At 34.3% G+C, this 18320-nt stretch overlaps 2 protein-coding genes and 1 long non-coding RNA gene across 4 annotated transcripts; 1 reads left to right on the top strand and 2 right to left on the bottom strand.

The window, feature by feature from the left end:
* Positions 1-40: 40 nt before the first annotated feature.
* Positions 41-3338, bottom strand: LOC148173007 (poly(ADP-ribose) glycohydrolase-like). Of its 2 annotated transcripts, none has more exons than XM_088039454.1 (9): positions 3014-3338; positions 2657-2917; positions 2459-2608; positions 2168-2406; positions 2025-2119; positions 1815-1977; positions 1451-1769; positions 1171-1399; positions 41-1122 (listed from the first exon to the last, which is right to left on the bottom strand). In XM_088039454.1, the coding sequence occupies exons 2-9, from the start codon at positions 2909-2911 to the stop codon at positions 560-562; spliced, it is 2013 nt and encodes a 670-aa protein (XP_087895580.1). In that variant the 5' UTR covers positions 2912-2917; positions 3014-3338; the 3' UTR covers positions 41-559. The 2 variants fall into 2 exon arrangements, with proteins under 2 accessions (XP_087895580.1, XP_087895579.1); XM_088039453.1 differs by having other exon boundaries at positions 2657-2925.
* A 501-nt stretch (positions 3339-3839) lies between these two features.
* LOC148173008 (moesin/ezrin/radixin homolog 1-like) lies at positions 3840-6175 on the bottom strand. The gene is made up of 6 exons (XM_088038687.1): positions 5753-6175; positions 5300-5568; positions 5021-5251; positions 4712-4972; positions 4116-4662; positions 3840-4071 (listed from the first exon to the last, which is right to left on the bottom strand). Exons 1-6 carry the CDS (start codon positions 5930-5932, stop codon positions 3907-3909), a joined length of 1653 nt encoding a protein of 550 aa, XP_087894813.1. The 5' UTR covers positions 5933-6175; the 3' UTR covers positions 3840-3906.
* Positions 6176-9125: 2950 nt separating this feature from the next.
* Positions 9126-17265, top strand: LOC148173009 (uncharacterized). Its single transcript, XR_015770255.1, has 2 exons — positions 9126-9242; positions 16770-17265. It is a non-coding gene; the product is annotated as an uncharacterized LOC148173009 (long non-coding RNA).
* The last annotated feature ends 1055 nt before the right edge of the window (positions 17266-18320 follow it).

An 18320-nucleotide genomic window follows, 5' to 3' on the forward strand; every position in this document is an offset into this window, starting at 1 on the left:
TCAGAATTTTTTTATTCAATGTAGTTGGAGACAGCCATTGTAAAAGGACTAATATAAAAAAAAACAACAATTTCAACCAAAAGCCATAAAATATAAGACTTTTTGTAAAGTTGTAATTATAATTACATCACAATCAAGGTTAAATTAATTACTTTTTGATATATTGCATGTTAGTCAAAGCTGCAAAACATTTATAATATTAAAATATCACCAAAACTACAGCTAACATTTTCCGTTTTTTACAACGAACCTAACATTTAGAAACCACGAACATACATAAAACTGCTTCATATTTTCAATTTAAAAAAAAAGTTTAATTGTAACTCAAAATTTTCGGACACCAATTTAAAATAGTCTGTTCAAAACAGAATCACAGTTTAATTGTGCTAAAATATCCTTCACGATTCTTTTAGTATAACCGTTTTATTTTCACCGCCCCCATCATGTTCTATTTTCATCGTTTCCTCTGTGAAACGACGGTAACAGAACACGGAGTTGACAAAAAATCACAAAGTAACAAAAAAGTAACAAATTTCGACGCGTGCATGATCACCGGCTGCTATAAGTAACTATTAACATGACTGGTAACCTTCGAAAAGTAATCTGTAATTTTCTTCTTCTTGTCTTCTATGAAACTGAGGGTTTTCGAGGACTCTTCAATGTCGACCTCCATCGCGATTTCTGTTTCTTCTTTTTTGGGTTTTTGAATCTTATCGATTTCAGTTAGCAATGATGTATCGTCATCCTTATTTTCTGTGGGTTTGGGCGCGTCGTCGAACAAACTAATGAAGTCGATGACTTCTTCAGGTTTCGTGGCGGTTTTTCGCTCGACGGTGATCGGTAGAGTTGGGTACACCTTTGGGGTGTTATGCTGCGTTAGTTTTTGTTCGTTTTTCACCACTTTTGTGTTCGGTGAGGTCTTCTTGGTTCTGCTTTCATCGTCATGGTTCGACGTGGACGGTAAACTATTCTCAGTTTTCCGTTTCTGGGTGTTGAAACACAGAAACTGTTTAATCGTCGGTTGCGACTTCATATCGAAATGACACTGTTGGATAAACGAGTAGAGTTTATCTTGGGCGACATTTGCGGCACAGAAGCGACACAGGTACTTCCATAACTGGCCTAGAAGCAACGAAATAGACACGAGTTTTAAAGTTTGGGGTGAATTACTTATTGTGACTTTGTTGTCCGCTAGAAAGAGGTGCATGTTGTAAAAATCATCACGCAATTCCGTGTTGCCGAAAGAATAGTAAACGAGATCTCTTCCTGCGGCGCTACACGACATTAACTGAATTAGAGATTTCAAATAAGGGTCGCCTTTGAAAGCGCCACAACCCCAATTACCAGTCGCAACAGGGGATAAATTTTGCTTTTCTTTACAGCTGAAACCCACGTAGGCCTAAAATCGATACTGTTGTGGTCTAATTCATTATCATAATCAAATACGAACTTTATTGAGCTCTCTTATGATAGTGGAGCCATGGAACTGATCCTTTGACTTGTTAAATCGTGTGGCATCCACCACAGCTATTGTTGTTCTTCTTCTTCCATAAACGTCATAAGGTGTCTCATCGTTAACATTACCATCCCAAATAAAAGAGTCCCCATAGCCCGAATAGCTACTATAACGTTCTGCTCCTGTGACAGTGAGCGAGTCACAGTCGCCTAACTCTTCAGTAAAAAGTCTACTGATGATCAACTCAGGGCAGATGGCAAACCGAATTTCTTCTTGAACGCAACCGTATCCCAACACCCCGCCTCCAACAAATCTAGAAATTAATCATTAGATAAGAACGTAAAACGCGGAGGTGTACTTGTTGGCAAAGTCCACTTGTAAGAGCCCTAAGCCTTCCTCAATCGTCCCTGCACTAGTTATATGAATTTTTGTATTTCCTAAGTTATTGTCGATCACATCCCAACGCGGCATGTTACTTTTGGGGATGAATTTTCTTTCAAACGTGATAACTCCCACGGGATCTACAACACTCTGTTAAAAACCTTCACATTATAAAATAACACAGTACTTTTAGTAGTCACCCTCCTGAAGTAATGAAAAATGCATTTAAATTTCTCTGCGACGCAACTCTGTCTTGTTATCCTCGTATCGGCGATAAACAATCTGAAATTATAATATTACTACCCTAGAAATTTCACAACTGTTCTATACTTTATAAAATTAATTCCAGCGTACGCCCCCACTGAATCTTTCCTCCAGATAAATGTGCACAAGAACGCGTTTGCTAACAGTGAAGCGACTTGTAGCTGACTGAGACTAACAGCTTTTGAATGGTTTTTCTTCAACAGTGGGATGCTTCCTGGAAGTAGTTCAGGCAAGCGTAAGGCAAGTTGTATGATTTTGGGCAATAAGAAAGTGAAGAACTGCTGTGCTTCTTCTTCTTCCAACGTCTGAAATCAATTTATTAATGATAGTAAAATAATTTGGATGTTGATATTGCACCTCATTGAAAAAACGATGCAGAGCTACAAATTTAGGAAGTTTGTTGTTATAACATCCTATTGCTTTCTCTAGATCTTCTACAGAATTAATGGGTTTTGATAAGGCTTCAGTGATGACTTCCCACCTTGGTTTGATAATTTCTTCATTTCCCTAGGGGTAAAAAAATGATTGCAGGACTCAACTCGGTTTGTTTCTTACATTTTTTACTACAAATAGACTGTGGGAAGAAAAGGGCATGCGGACGTAATCATCGTCCCAATGTTTTGGATTTGAGTTGTAATGAGGTTGTGGGGGCTCCTTCAAAGTTGCGGGCAGCTCATACAAAACATGATGATATTTAGAGTGAGTTATAGGGGCTGTGCTGAAGCTCCAAGGGTCTTGCCCTCTGTACATGTCAGATAGAGGAGAACCCAGCCATGGTTGGTCAGTCTTGTCTGTGTCTTTTTCACACATGATGAGCTAGAAAACTGGTTATTTAGATTATTTTACTAAATTTTAGTGCGGGCAACGGACAAAGAATTATTTCAAGAACGGAAATGAAGTCAAACTACTCACTTAGTACAGTCAGCTTCCAAGAATTCAAGAAAGGGTTTGATATTGTTTTGTGTTATCACTGTTTATGAATAATAATTTGATACTTATGATAACACTGGCTTTAAACTTTTAAACATCCCGTTTAGGTTATTGAGGTTATGTTGACGAGACGATGACAGTTCGCGAAAATCCTTTATAAAAAAATTACAGATTGTCCCATGTTGTGCAATGTTACAAGTATTGAAAATCATTAGAAATCGTCATCATTTTCACTTGCCTAATATAGTTTTTAATTTTTTTTATTGAAAATTCGCTTTTAGTTGGTACTCCGGTTTTTCTTCATATTTCCCTAGTATTACGCACTAAAATTTAAACTTTTCAATTTGTGTTTACAATTATTTATGTTTTCACATTTTTTTGTACTTTAGATTAGATTTACTAATATGATATTTTTACATTGTTTTTCTAGTATTGGCATTGCCTCTTTCAGTTTAATAATATAAATATTTATTCTTCTCTGTTTAATAGCAATGTTTAGTGTTTACTATGTCAATAATATCAGAAGAAAAACAACAGATCATGTCGAAATACCTTTCTGCAATTAATAAACTAATATCTGGTGGTGTCTTCTAATAATATTATTAACTGACGTCATTATTTCCAGCAGTTGGTTTTGATAATAAATACTAATCTATTTATTAGCATCGCGAGTATTATTTATTTGTTAAATTCCGGTGTATTCTATCGACCTGTTATTACTGCATTTCATCACATCCAAATTAAACAGTTGTTTACGACAACTTTTACAAAGCACAACAACTAGACAATGGGAAATAAAAAAGTCACAATTTTATAACAATTTTAATTAAAAATGAATAAGAAGTAATGATGCAACTAACTCAATCAAAACTTTATTACATATTTTCAAACATTTCTACCCTTCGCACTGTATTTCCCCTGCGAATTTCCGCCAAAGTTTTATACTTATTTCTCCCTTCAGCCAGATTAACCCGATGAATCTTATCCAAATCCGTGTCTAACGTCTGGTTTCTCGATTCATCCAGTTTTTGTTGCAACAACTAAAAAAACGTCACTACTTTACTTCACACTTATTAATACAAACCTTGAGTTGTTCCCGAAGTTGGTCATTAACATCCGCAACACCTGGCAAGGTGGTATCAGCGCCTTCAGGAAGCTCTTCCAGTTCTTGCTCTTCGTCTTTCCTGGCAGCTTCTTCTAGTTCGCGCTGCCTCCGCTCTTCTTCTTGTTGTTTCAACTCTTCTTCTTTGCGTCGAGCTTCATCGACTTGTTCCTGCAATCGCCGTGCTTCTTCATCTTTCGCGTTAACTTCGTCTTGAATGCGTTGGACTTCGAGTTGTTTCGCTAATATTTCATCTTCAAGTTTTTGTTTTTCTGCCATTTCCATGTTCTTGCTGTGTTCCAAGCGTTCCATCATTTCTTTAAGTTCTTGTTGTTGCTTTTCTAGTTCTTCTTTGGCGCGTTGGAGCTCTTCAAGTTGCTGTTGTAGTTTTTGGATTGTGTTTTGAGCTTCCATTAGGTTCGCTTTGTGCTCCTCCATTTCTTGTTTCATTGCTTCTATAAGTCTCTTATACTCGTCTTCACGTCGCTCGACTTGTTTTCGGGCTGACCGCTCTTTGTCCAGTTTTTGTCTGAAATCAATTGTTAAACACGTTTCGGTAGCACAAATAAGTTACGTACTTTTGAGCTTCTCTGTTTTTACGCATTTCTTGGGCTCTTTCCTTCATCCTAACGATCTCGGTACTCTCTGGTTTCCTTCTTCGGACATAAAGAGCGTGATTGCCGATTCCCAAATTTAGAATGAGCTTACTGATCTTTGGGTCTGGAGTAAAGAATATGAAATCTTGGGAGTTTTTATCAGTTGGCTTGATTACAAACTTTCGGTCTTTGAATTTCAGATTCTTGATTTCGGCCCAGGGAAATGAAATTTGTGGGTTTAGTCTAAAGAGGTAGTGAAAGTAAACGGTTTTAAATAGTTGCGTGTCTTACTTGTCATCAGTTTTGTAGATATCAATACCTAGAGCTGTAACTCCTAGAAGCAAATCAGTTCCTTTTCGGTTTCTAATTTTGAAAAACGTCACTCCGTACATTTCTAGATTTTGGCTTAATTTTAGATATTCCATCATGGCATCTTCATCTTCTAAACCTTTGTGTTTTTCCCACATTGTGATGATGCTTTTTTCCCATTCGTCGTCATTCAATTTGTGCTGAGTTAACACTCTAAAAATTATGAATCAGACTGTAACAAATAGAGATACTAAATCGTACCTCTCAGGGATCAATTTCTTGATTTGAGGAGACCAGTTCTTATTGTCTTCTTTGTTGTAGTCTCCATACTTTGCTTGGAGAGCATATGATGCCAACAAAGCACAGGTATCTGCCGGACAGTATATTTCATCTCTATAGATCTCGGTTTTAACTTGCGAAAAAAATAACTCTATTGTGGATTTTTCAATCAACTCTTCTGACACTTCTTCTGGGAAATATTTTACTTTGAAGTGTAACCTTTCCAGGACGTTTCTAAAATCTTTCAAGTTCTGAAAATTGTGTTTAATAATGCGTGCAATTAGAAAGTTAGTGAAAACCAAAATAAAAAATTGTGATTCTAATCTCGGGTTGCGTAAACCTCTCAGTTTTGATAATAACAGATTTAGTACTAAACACGTGTCACTGAAATTTTGTATTTTGGTTTTTTGTTTTTGGAAAGAAGGAAGATTTTACCTTTTTTGACCCATCGATCCAAATCTGTTCGTTGTCTGGCCCTCTGTACATCAGTCCAAAATACCATTTTTCAAAAATGAGCAAATTCTTGCACATTAACTCAAAAATCTCCCTGATGTAGGTTTTTGGTAACGCATTTAATTCACATTCTGAAACCGCTGACCTCACAATAAGTTTCATTTTGACTATTGAATGAGGACAGAATCTAGATACTGGATCGTAACACAGAAAGTGGAATGTTATCAAAAACACATAGATTAGATAAGAAAGCAAAAATAATAAAAACTTATTATTGAATCTATCTTTTCCCAGCGTCAGAAATTACATTCCAATTAGGTTACTCCAAAATGAATCGTATCACATATTTTATTACGTTCCAAGCTCGAGTAGTTTGCATAACCCAAACTAAGTCATTTTGTTTGAAAATCATTTGTCACCGTTGGACAAACCATATTCCATAAATGTGGGTTTGGAAGGAATTACTGCACACTGTAAATACAGCTGAGTAAATTTTCAGGGAGAATTTATCGTTTTGCTACTGTTCAAATTTATGCAGAAAGTGTCTAGAGATGTAGACAGAGAAATCCTGAATAAAAAAATTTTCCGCCAAACTACCAACACGTTTGTAAATTCAGCCAATAAATATTGATAAGATCTAAGTATGTACATATATGTACACTTCCGGCGGTTATTTTTCAATCCAGTTAAACAAACAGTGACTCTTCGTCTCCACCTTTTACTTATTGATAAGAGTTTCCTACGAGGAAATGTATCTTGTTTATGCATTGTAAATTTATAATATAGCTAGAACATGAAATGTTTCTAATAAATAGGTAATAGAATACCTTCTCAGCATACTGTCCGTTTTTTTCCTTTTCCTGCATTATTTTTCCTTCATATTTTTCAAGAATTGGAATTACAATGATGTAAGAACCAGTCAGTGTTCTTGCAAAGTCAAACACCTCATTATACGCAGCGTTTTTATTTTCATTTTCCATAACACCCTTACGGCTCCTTTATGCTTTATGAGTCTCTAAAAGCAAGTTTCTTAGAAAGAATGTACGTAATATAATAGGTATGCGCATCTAATAACAATACATTTTATATTTTTATTCCTCAAAATCAAATAAGACCAAAACTGCTTCGTAAAAGACGCTACGTTGCGAAATCATCTTCATAAAACTGAAGTTATTCTAAAATGACACAACTCCGCAGTCTTACAATTTTTTTATTTGTTTTCTGATTATACCAACAGCTCGTTAAGTTCATAAAATTTACCTTTTTTAATTATAAAACGTCTTAGAACGAGCATCAATCTGGTCCAAGCACTTGCAGGTAAACCCAACGTAATTCAAGCTCAGTCTTAAAAAGCTCTTCTGAGAACAAAGTTTTTGTGAATAAAATTTTTTGTTTGTGTACGAAATTCAGGCGTTCCACTTGAGAAATTGACGCTATTCTCGGTAAATAGCATATTGTACAAAGAACAATGAAATGGTGCATATAAACAAATTGATACGAGTGGGAAATAGACATTTCATGCAAGTTTCACACTTTACTTTTTCTACTACTGCAAATCTTCGTTTATTCATGTAAAAGAAATTATGTTATTTCTTTGTGTGTATTAGCTCATTCCGTACTAGTAATAAACCGCAATAAATATTTTTAGCCATTTGGTTAGTCTCACAAGTCGAAACAATAAAATTCCTCAAAATACGGCTAGCCTATAGCGTTTATCATGCTGCTGATAAAGCAGGTATTTGAAGTTTGACAATTGTGATTATTATTAATCACATAAATACAATTAAAGAGGACTTTCTTGAAACTTGGCATTTTTCTGTTTTGATTAATTTACACATCGGCATTCGTTTATTCCAGTTTTTTTTTAAATTTTCAAACCGTCTGATTATATCAGACATAACCGCACTAGATCGTTGGTTACGGTATACAGCAACGAGTGCCAAATGAAAAAACAATGTACTAATTACGAATTGATCCGCAAAACAAACATTTTTTAAAGCAGTCGTAGAAAAAAATAATTACAATTTGCAAATGTTATTTATTGGACAAAATTTCTAATTTAATTTAACACAGGTACGTAGGTAGATAAATCAAGAATAGTAATCGCCTCAAACTACATTAATCTTAGAATTAAAATTACGAGGATTACAAATCATCGTAAAAATGCTCCACCTATGCCTTTATTTAGAATTTATCCGCAATTGATTGAACAAATCTCCAGTGACAAATCTGTTAAGATTAATGATACTTTCATCGGGAAACAATAGCCGTTGTTACAAACAGGACGAATCCATTTTAAGTAGCTTTGCTAATAGTTAACACACAATTTTGTAATGATAATCGATAATCTACTTTACTAAGATTATCTTGGGATTAACGTAATAACAAATAGAATTGACGTAGCCGTGATGTAAGATTTTTGGATTAGAATTGAACTTATCCAAGCAATGTCAATATCATCTCTTCCCGAAAATTGATAATATTTCTTCATGTGGAAATTGAAAATAAAGTAAATGTAATGACTGAAATGATGTTCTAGGAAGCAACTCCATTTCCTATAACCGAATAATCTAATCTAAATCATTGCTACAATAAATATACCTCGGATATTTCTGACATTAGGAAAACTGGTCTAGGATATCGATAACTCATCAACCAAAATCTTGTTTTTTTCCTTTCTTTTGAAAAGTACAAACGCTGAAAATGCATCTGACGTTTAAGAATCTCGATCCTGAGCTTCTCCTGACATTCAAACATTTTCAATTACCGGAATTACCGGAGTATTTTGTTGGCTTTCAAGAAACCTTATTTAGAGACTGGACCAATCACTAAAACAACGTCAAAATACTGCCGTTGATTTTCTATCAAACCATAATTGAAATATAAAATCATCTTCTCATAACTTTTTGACATCACAAAGTTACATCAGACACGGCTTCAGTTTGGGCCTCGAGGCAATAAAAATCGAACTGATTGTATTTTCCAGCCCGGCGCATCCAACGAATCCTGTGATTTCAGCTCCTCATCTCAACTAGAATTTATTTAAGGATTATGAATTTCGCAACTATTGTTTCTGGCATTTAGATATTACGACTAAAAGCAGTAAATACCTGAGGGTGAGATAATTTCAAGTTCCATTAAATTCTCCACATTGCTGGAGACTGAATTATCCAATCTACTACTGATTGTTCAAATGTAAGTTAAAAGGTCCTTAAGATGATTGCTATGGGTGGCGTTTATGCGTTGAAAAAATTACGATGAAGATATTTGGATTAGGACGAATCGGGAATACGAAAGATGCCGAAGCGTCGGATGCCAAGCGTCGTTTCAACCCCACATCAGTTGCATAGTCGACGCCGATGGTATGGTACACTTTCAACAAGTGCTCACGCGTGTTTTTATACACGCACTGATTGTATCTCTTTATTTATAGAGGAGTGTGATTTTTCCTGATATTGACACAACTGATAGAGTAAGTATAAATAGTGATGCGGAATAATTTATAAAGAAATTAATCGTTTGTTTGAATTTGTTTTTTCGGCGCGGAACAAGAAAATTAATTATCGAGTTTCCATTCTTCCAAGTTGTACTTTTAATTTAGTGTTTTAAGGAATTTAATCCTTCATAATTAAACTCAATCTTCATTTTAATTGAATTGATGAGGAAGTGTGAGCGGTTGATATCTAGGGCCTAATACTTTATAAGAAATTTCAATTAGTTCGAAAATGCAATTAACCAACAACGGTTCGATTTTGAACCAAAATGTGGAATTTCAGGTTGCCTACCAAGACGTAACAACATTGTTTATTAACTGATTTATAGTTAAACTAGTAACTTTAACGTAACAAACAAAAAGAGCGTATCGTTGTTCGCTTTTTCATTTACATCAACATCATTATCAATTCGCTACTTAGTGCAGTAACTCAAATTGAAACTTGAGAGAGAAACTTTCGGAGCGAGTTGTTTTTCTAAAGCAGCTTTTCCAATACGTTGTATGAGCTTAAATTTTGCCGGGATAACGTAATGTCAATTTGAGTCGAAGTTGGAAATTCTTTCTTGGGGTCTTTTAAACTTTCATCAATGTTTGTCCAAAACTTATTTACAATTATGTTGACAAACTGTTTCAGCATACGTAATAAATTTATTCTCCTTCCTACAAGTTTTAGCAGCTGTCGGTCAAATTTCCACTCAATCGTGAAAATTGTATTGGAATAAAACATTTTCACTTTCTATGAACGATAATATAACTAAAAAGTGAGCACGTTTATTTGAAAAGTCTACTGTTATGACTAGGAACGAATTTCTCTAAATTTATTGAAGCACATCATTCTTGTTTGTAAATTTAATTAAAAATAGACGAAATGCCAGACTATTTATATCCAGAAAATATAAATTTAACCATACTTTCAAAACACTCAATATTTAAATTATTAAAAGTACGTATCTCCTTATACTTTTTTTAGAACCTCTTAGCGCCGGTTCTAAGAGAAAAACTCGAGAAATTATAATGCTGCTCGTTCGATTAATGTATAACTCAATGGTATTAAACGTCGTTTTTGTCTCGAAAAAATTCATTAAAAATCACTCCAAAAAGACCCCTTGAAAACAGATTTTGATCGATGTGTTGTTAATTTGTAGAGCAAACTCAAGTTATTTGTGCTCATTTAACGCAAAACTTTACTTTACGGAATCCAAAACTGAGCGAATTTTTAATTTTGAAAGTTTGTAAGTATAGTCGGAAACATCCGGTTTTCACATTGTTTTTCTCGCGATTTTTTAGCTAAGAATTCGTTTTTAGATTTCCCGAAAAAAATTGATATCTCACTTAATCTTGAAGCAATCTAACGTTGTTTTTACTCATTTTACGCAAAATGCACCTACGATAAGATATGACCGTTCAAAGTTTCGGAAAGTTAATTTTTATTTTTAAAATTTTTAAAGCTCGATATGTTCGAAACTACAACTAATAAAAAGAAACGGTTTTCGCCATCATTTATCTCGCGCTTTTCTCCTTTAGAACTCGCCCTTAAATATCTAAAATTCGATAAAGATTTTTGAATTTTTTGTTTATTGGCCGCCACTGGTAAACTATTTGAGCCACTAATCTTAAATTTGACCAGTTGATACATCTCGAGCTCCTCTTTCTATTGATGTATAACTCAAACATATTAAACATCAATTTTGTCTCGAAAAAATAAATTAAAAATCACCCCAAAAAGAACCTTTGAAAACAGATTTTGATCAACGTGTGTTTGTTTGTGAAGCAAACTCAAGTTATTTGTACTAATATAACGCAGAACTTTACGCGAAATCTAAAACTGGGCAAGTTTTTAACGTACGTTAACAATTAATTGAGTTATGGCCATTTGAATTTTTGGGTAGTCGCCAAAGGTTCAAAACTTTGAAAATTCGAAAGTATCGGTGCTCAATATCTCGGAAACTACGTCAGATGAAAAAATACAGTTTTCGCCATTGTTTTGCTCGCGATTTTTTTAGCTAAGAATTCGAATTAATAAAATTTAGGAATTTCAAATTTCCTGTCTATTCGCCAAAACACGTTTCACAATTAGCGAATTAAATTAGAAATTTGTATTTTCATGAAAACGTGCAATAAAAACTAATCAAACTAGTGCGTGTTGTAATTAAATTACTTAATTGCTTCAGTAGTGGCATTTCGTCTTCTCGAGAACTCCCAAGGAATTTAATCTGTGTGAACTCACGGAATGGTTTCTGAAATCAATTTGTTTTTTAGATTGGATCATTTAGTAAAGTCTATTGCACACCACAAGTTTCTCGAATACAAAGAAATTTTATAAGATAACAAAATTTAATCATATTTATTAACCATTGTTGTAAACCCAATTTTAAAATGCTTCTAAATTAATCACATCAATCTTTTATCGCGACATTTTTCTACATTTTTATATGGATATAAACCTGACGCTGCTTCCCAGAAATAAAAGATTATTTAGGTGTGCATCCTCAAAGACAACGTTTTTTCCCCCGAGTTCCCCACAAACGCTTTATCAGAATAGAATCTTCCTTTGTAACATACATGCGAAAGTTCCGAAAAAGCTCCCTTTTTATGTATGTCGCAAATGTATTGTTAAGATTTCTATCGATTCCCGTTTACCTCAGCTCCGATTTTAAGCGTTATTTTGAGTGACCATAATATCGAAATGAGGGTTTGAAAAGTTACACGACAATTTAGTTACTAAGTTTAAAATCTGTGGATTTTGCTCTCTTTCTATTTTATGTTATGAGTAAAATCAAATAAATCACCGCACCAGTTAGCGTCCGAAACAAAATATTTTGTTCAATAATCTGATAAGTTATGTGGTCTCCTTGACAAAAATGTCGATTGTCCTTTTATGATTTTATTTCTACTCGATAAAAGAAACCGTCTTAACTCATCCCAAGGCACATTCCATATTGCTATTTTATTACATGTTATTGATCGTTATGTGTTTTATAGGTTATTAAATTTTATTCGACACTAAAGTAATAATCGTGCCCACTATTTGGAAATATAACTTGCTTTTATGTAATTGTCGATTAAGTGATAAGTTAGGTCAACGCTAAAAATAAAACGCGATATCGCAATTTTTCTACAATTTTATCGCTTGTCCCGGTGATCTCGTCGAATGCCGAAGAAGCAAGAGTAAATTTAATTTAAAAGCGAGTAAAATCCGAGTATAAAGTTCATCTCAAATGAACGCGATTCTCTGCCAAACTTTATTATTTTAGCTGTTTTCCAGGACAGCTGCTGATTTATCCATTCAAATGTCTGTTTGTCCATTTTCATTAAATTTCAATCAACGGTATTATGCTGAAATTGTGAAATATTTGCTAAATGTTAACAAAATTCCCGGTGACAAAACCAATCTAATTTTGTACACCATTCAACACATCACTTTTCCCATCGTTCATAAATAGATATTCGAACATAAACACTGGTATTCGATTAGAAAAAGTCGAGGCTTTCATGTGCGCTCGGACGTGGAAATATTTGAAGGAATAATTCGCAAAGGACGAGTAAACTAATTTACAGCGCAGAAAGTCGAGAAAGCTCTTCTTTCATTGCATTGGGTACTCCCAATGGAGAATGCTCGATTAACGCCTTTCTAGATTGGCAAACTTGAACAGTTTTTACTCACCCTCATCTCTCGGAATAAATTTGATTTAATTTCGGTCTTTTGTTCAATTGTAATTGCATTTTGCAGTCGGTCAAGCATGGATCGACAGTAATAAACATTTATAAAATGGTAATCTTACCCATCTCTACAGCAATTTTGTAGTTTAAGAAGCATTGCAACTACGTGCTTTAGTTACGGAAGTTGAGATGCAATAAACTGAGCTTTGAGAAGTTGGCTCGCTGTAAGGACCAAGCAAACTTAATGGGACAACAAATTAAAACAGCAGTTTCAAAAACTCCACAAATATAAATGCACTAAAAGCGGAAATTTCTGAATTATAAGGTAAGAAATCTGAAAAAAGTTGAAACTGAAAAATTTCGTCTTTAGTATTTCTTGTGGGATAACGAACTCAGCGTCAAATTCAGTCCTAATTAGTCGCATTTACTACAGAAAAACTGGAACCACACGTTATCGATCAGATTGTTTTATTTTAATTAAGCAATAAAAACCTCAGGGCTGCTTTATTTAAAAGCGGAATCATTATTACTGCGTTAAAATAATAAATCAATAAATCCAAATTTTGTGTGTTTTGAATAAATCTCGTCATTATTGTGTTTACATACACCGAATTTAGTTCCATTTAATGAAAATTCGGAAAGCCTTCACAATTATGTAAAAGCTCTATTTAAACGAAAATTTAATTACACAAAATGTCCGAATACAACTGGTTGATATTTGAGTTCATTTTTTCACCTGTGGCCTATAATAATTTGTCTTCCAGACCAATCAATAACATGTCGAAGCTAAATATATTTCGCCGGGTTACTGTTTTTATTTCTTTTGATGGAAGTGAAGCACTCGTGTGGAACTATCCTAGGTGAACTTAAAAGTTCTAACAATGTTTAGATAGGACTCAAAATTAGGAAATGTTAATTTTGGGATTAATCGCCTTTGATCCCTCCAATTCTGTCCACAGAGTGACTCGTAATTAAAAGTCTAATTATAATCTGATAACATAACAGAGTCTATATTAAACGTATAAAATCTCGCTTTGACGGAATAAATTATAGTAATGGTCTCTAAAATAGACGCTTTCCTTTAAAACATTACAGAAATCATATCATACAGATTGTGAGCATCAACTGAAATCAGTGGAGAGTGAAAAGTTGCTGGTACACCTAATCTAATCATTACATGGTTCATGAGGCCAACTGATGTTCTAAAGCTTGATGACATGTGTCGTAAAAAATTGAAGCCATAATGCCGCTCCTGAAAAATCCTTTTCTCAAAACTTAACATAATAGAGTCTCGGGTCGTAAAATGTAAACCAAGTTTCGTATTACCGGATTAGTTAGGAGTCAGGAGCTGCCTTTATTAATTGCAATCAAGAAGAAAACGGGATCTACGCTTAATTTCAAAGACTCCTCCCCTTTTTCCCTGAAAAGGCTACAATTATTGTTACTTTAGGGTTGCTCCAAATTAATAAAAACATTGCCAAGGGCCTGATTACGGGTTTCATGACTTACAGAAGTGACAAGGACTGAAAGCTTTTTACCTAGAAGAAAATTATTATTTATTGCTGGAAACCACTAACCGAGATGTCTAAAGCGACTACCGAAACAGAACAAGGGTCGTAAAAGCTTTTACACTTCTGGCCACAGACCTTCCATTCCCGTTTCTTTCGGCTGTTCATCGAACATATTCATGGAATATTTGTATGCAAAGCTGACCTATTTTGTTGAGGAATCCACAGATGAATTAAAACCACAAAGTCGGGAGCTAGGAATTCGCCCCCTTTATGGCGATGTTAATTGTGAAATATGTCAAATTTCATGGGCAGAAAGAGGGGAAAATATAATTCTATCTTCAGGGAGAGTTACGGTTTGACCCGATTATAAAATGAATTAAAAATTTTCTTAGGGCTTCTAAGTCAAAAATAAATCGACACGCTTTAGTACTTGTTTTCAAAACGGGCGTATTAAAACAGAAAAGATGTAAAGCAGTTGATTAATTGTTTGTATTTGAAAAAAACTTGGCCAGATTTCGTCATCTGTAAGCGACATCAAAGAGATACTGCGAGGTACAATGTGCAAATTTTAGTTAACTTTATGAGTTATTCAACAGATATGATCTTCTGCTACGTTGAGAATGATATAAACTGAAATGCAATTTTTAATACGTCAACTTGAATATCTGACATCAAACAAAGTCGGTAAACTTAGTGGACAGGTCATTTAGTTTTAAGCTTGGCTGTTTTATTTTTTTTTTTTAATGGAGGCAAATATAACCTGGGCAAAAATAACTAACAATGTATTGATTTCTAAGCATCATATTTATAGAATAGCGGATGAAAAATATTCTTCACAAATAACTAACAAATTAGAAAAAGTGCAACCCGGCGCATCCACCAATTTACAACAAAAATAATTGGACCCTTATTTGGAGTCTTTATTGCTCAATAAGCGGCTCTTATCTGCGTTTGTCTTCAAGACAGCTAATTTAAACTCGATACACCTTGGAAAATTTCACTGCAAACTTTAGAAAATAGAAAAGTGATCACCACCAGAATTTCATTTTCGCACGTACATCGCCAAAGATGTGCCTGCAGGTCCATAAATAAAATATTAAAACTTAAATGAAATTAACTAGAAGCAAAAGTACACAAAAGTGTAATTTAACTTCTCGCAGCTTTCGTACAAAAAAGTTGGTATCTTGAGAATGAAATGGTAATTTGAAACCGTATTCGCACCCACATCTCAAGATTTTGCTATTTTGTGTTCTAAATGGGCGTTTGATAAGAGCCTTGTTGTGTAACTAAAATGAAAGAAATCTGGTGCACAATTTTGTAGTAAAAAATCTACAAAAAAGTTCGTTATGAAGACGGCAGCGTCTATTAACTGAACCTACAAAATTAGATTACGTTCCAAGACGAACTTGGGTTAGTTAATTATAACTAAAATTGGACTATAGACAAAGTCTCTTCCTTCAAAACCGTGCAATTGATAAATGGTATATTTAGCCCATTAACTGGAATCCAATTGACAGGGCTATTGTGGACAAGAATTATGAGAACTGAGAACGAGAAATGGTCAAATTATCTTTTACGTCAGGAACAGGAAAACCTAAACAATACGAAAACGGGCAACTAAGTGTTGCACACAATTCAACTCTTTAGCTATAATTACGACAGTATTGGAGAATTCCCGTCAGCAATCCTCTGTTTACTTAACATTATTTTGGGATGTAAAAATGCACTCGAATAACTTGCAATGACCTGAATCTCGCACATGTAATTACGTATTTTGTCTGGAACGCATTTATCTCCACTGTAACAGTAAATATTGATTCTCCCAATAATTAATTCAAAGTTATAAGCCCCAGTTATACCGCAAGTGTGAAAAATAACTTTGCAAAGTTATAGACACAAAGCAAAAGCAGGGAGTAAATTAATTACTAAAAGCCGCGGGAGTACAATTTTCGGTATGAATTCGATACATTTGTCACTATCACGACATTATCTCCGCGAATGTTATTTTCCTATCAGAAAAGTAAACTTTTCATTTTTCACTTTCCGTTGCAACAATGATTGATGATGACATCCCGACATGCGCTATTGGAAGCATACAAATAATTTGAGTAATTCCGTTATTAAACGTTTTCTTGACAAAATTCTTCACGCGTCATTTCACGGTGTTATTATCTGAATGCTCTTCACGCTTGGCCTGTACAGATCGGAAGATGAAACATGCATATCATTATGTTAGCGCAGATGAGTAATCTTCACCTCTATATGTCCTGAATTTATAGTTAACACCACGTTGTCAAATGATGGATATAATCAAGCGTGTTTGTTCTGATTCCAGGTCTATTCATTGGGAAGTTTCATCGGAAACTTGGTAAAAATGCAAGAGATATGCACGTTCAGGAATACATGGAGATAGTTCTAATTACCGTAATTGGAAGTATCGTCATAGCTGCGTTACTTCTATGCTATGCCCGCGTTTTTCGACACATTTGTTGTCCTCCACGCCCCCAAAAGAACAATCATCGCCAGAAGTGTAGAAGAGACTCCATATCCCTCAAGTACATCATGCATCTCTCCAATCAACCCACCGAAACCAGTATAGTTTAAACAAGTACACGAGGAATCCTGTTTATGTTAAAGAACGTTAACGCAAATATTTTGCAGAAAACTCGAAATGTTTACACGAAAAAACTCTATTCATTATCGTATCATATGCGTAAAATGTAAATATCAAGGCAACGATTGAAATGTAAGTTTCTTTTCGTTCACAGCTGCAACGCCACGATTTTGTATTATTTATTAAAATGTAGACTTAAATAAATATTTTCTTGATATTTTATGTAGTACAACAGTTCCTGTGTGATCAATACGTTTTACATTTTCCCGAGATTTGCGCTTTTATGATTCACAGCTACTTGGACGAAAGCTTTATCCTTTATCGTGTCCAGGAATATTAAAGTATGCAAGATTGAACGTTCAATCTCCTCAAAAGGTGTTCACGGGGAAGCCGACTGTGTAATTTTAAGTAATGGCTCGCTTTTTTGCTTACATATTTACAAAACGCTCGCTCAATCAGTTAATTGAAAGACCTGACAAAAAAGGATTTCAATTTTACAACGATGCGGAACTGGAATGCAGATTTCCTTCCAATTCGTAGGGTCCAAGTGATAAGAATTCTACCTACTAGTTGAAACTATATTTTGCAATTCTTGGTTTCATATCTTGCCAATTCCTTCAATTAAGCAAATTAAGCAAGACCGACTCAAAACCAAAATTTCTTCGAAAAAAGTCAAAAATCGACTAAAACCTTTCTTTGTTGAGTTGGAATTAATTAAAATGTAAGGGAGTAATAAGTTTTGTTCAACTTACGAGGAGCGTAAAGAGGTACTAAACAAAATCCCAATATGTAAGACTCAAACACATATCTCGGAAACTATTAGAAATATTGAGCAATCGTTTGCGTCATCGTTTTTCTCGCAATTTTTTACATAAAAAATAATTATTAGATTTTCCAAGAGTCGAAAGTTGCAGTTTTTCGCAAAAATTCATCACTAACACTATGCCAAATTTTTGATATCGATATCTCGCTTAATTTTTTAGGTAAACTTGAGATATTATACATCAGTGTATGCAGATTCCAAATGTGGGATTTAAATTCAGATCCGACAACAAACAACTGAAATATGGCCGATCAAAGTTTCAAAAAGTTAATTTTCATTTTTCCTAATTTTTCAAGTTAAATATCTCGGAAACTATTTGAGATATCGAGATGCGGTTTGCGCCATTCTTTTTCTCGGCTCATTTTACATTAGAAAATGTCCTCAAAAACCCAAAATCCGATAATCGATTTTTCGCGAAAGAAAATTCTGACTCAATCGATGAAAATTTT

Source organism: Gnatocerus cornutus, chromosome 6 (assembly GCF_029298725.1).
Source record: "Gnatocerus cornutus isolate USDA-ARS CGAHR chromosome 6, icGnaCorn1.1, whole genome shotgun sequence".
NCBI lineage: Eukaryota > Metazoa > Arthropoda > Insecta > Coleoptera > Tenebrionidae > Gnatocerus > Gnatocerus cornutus.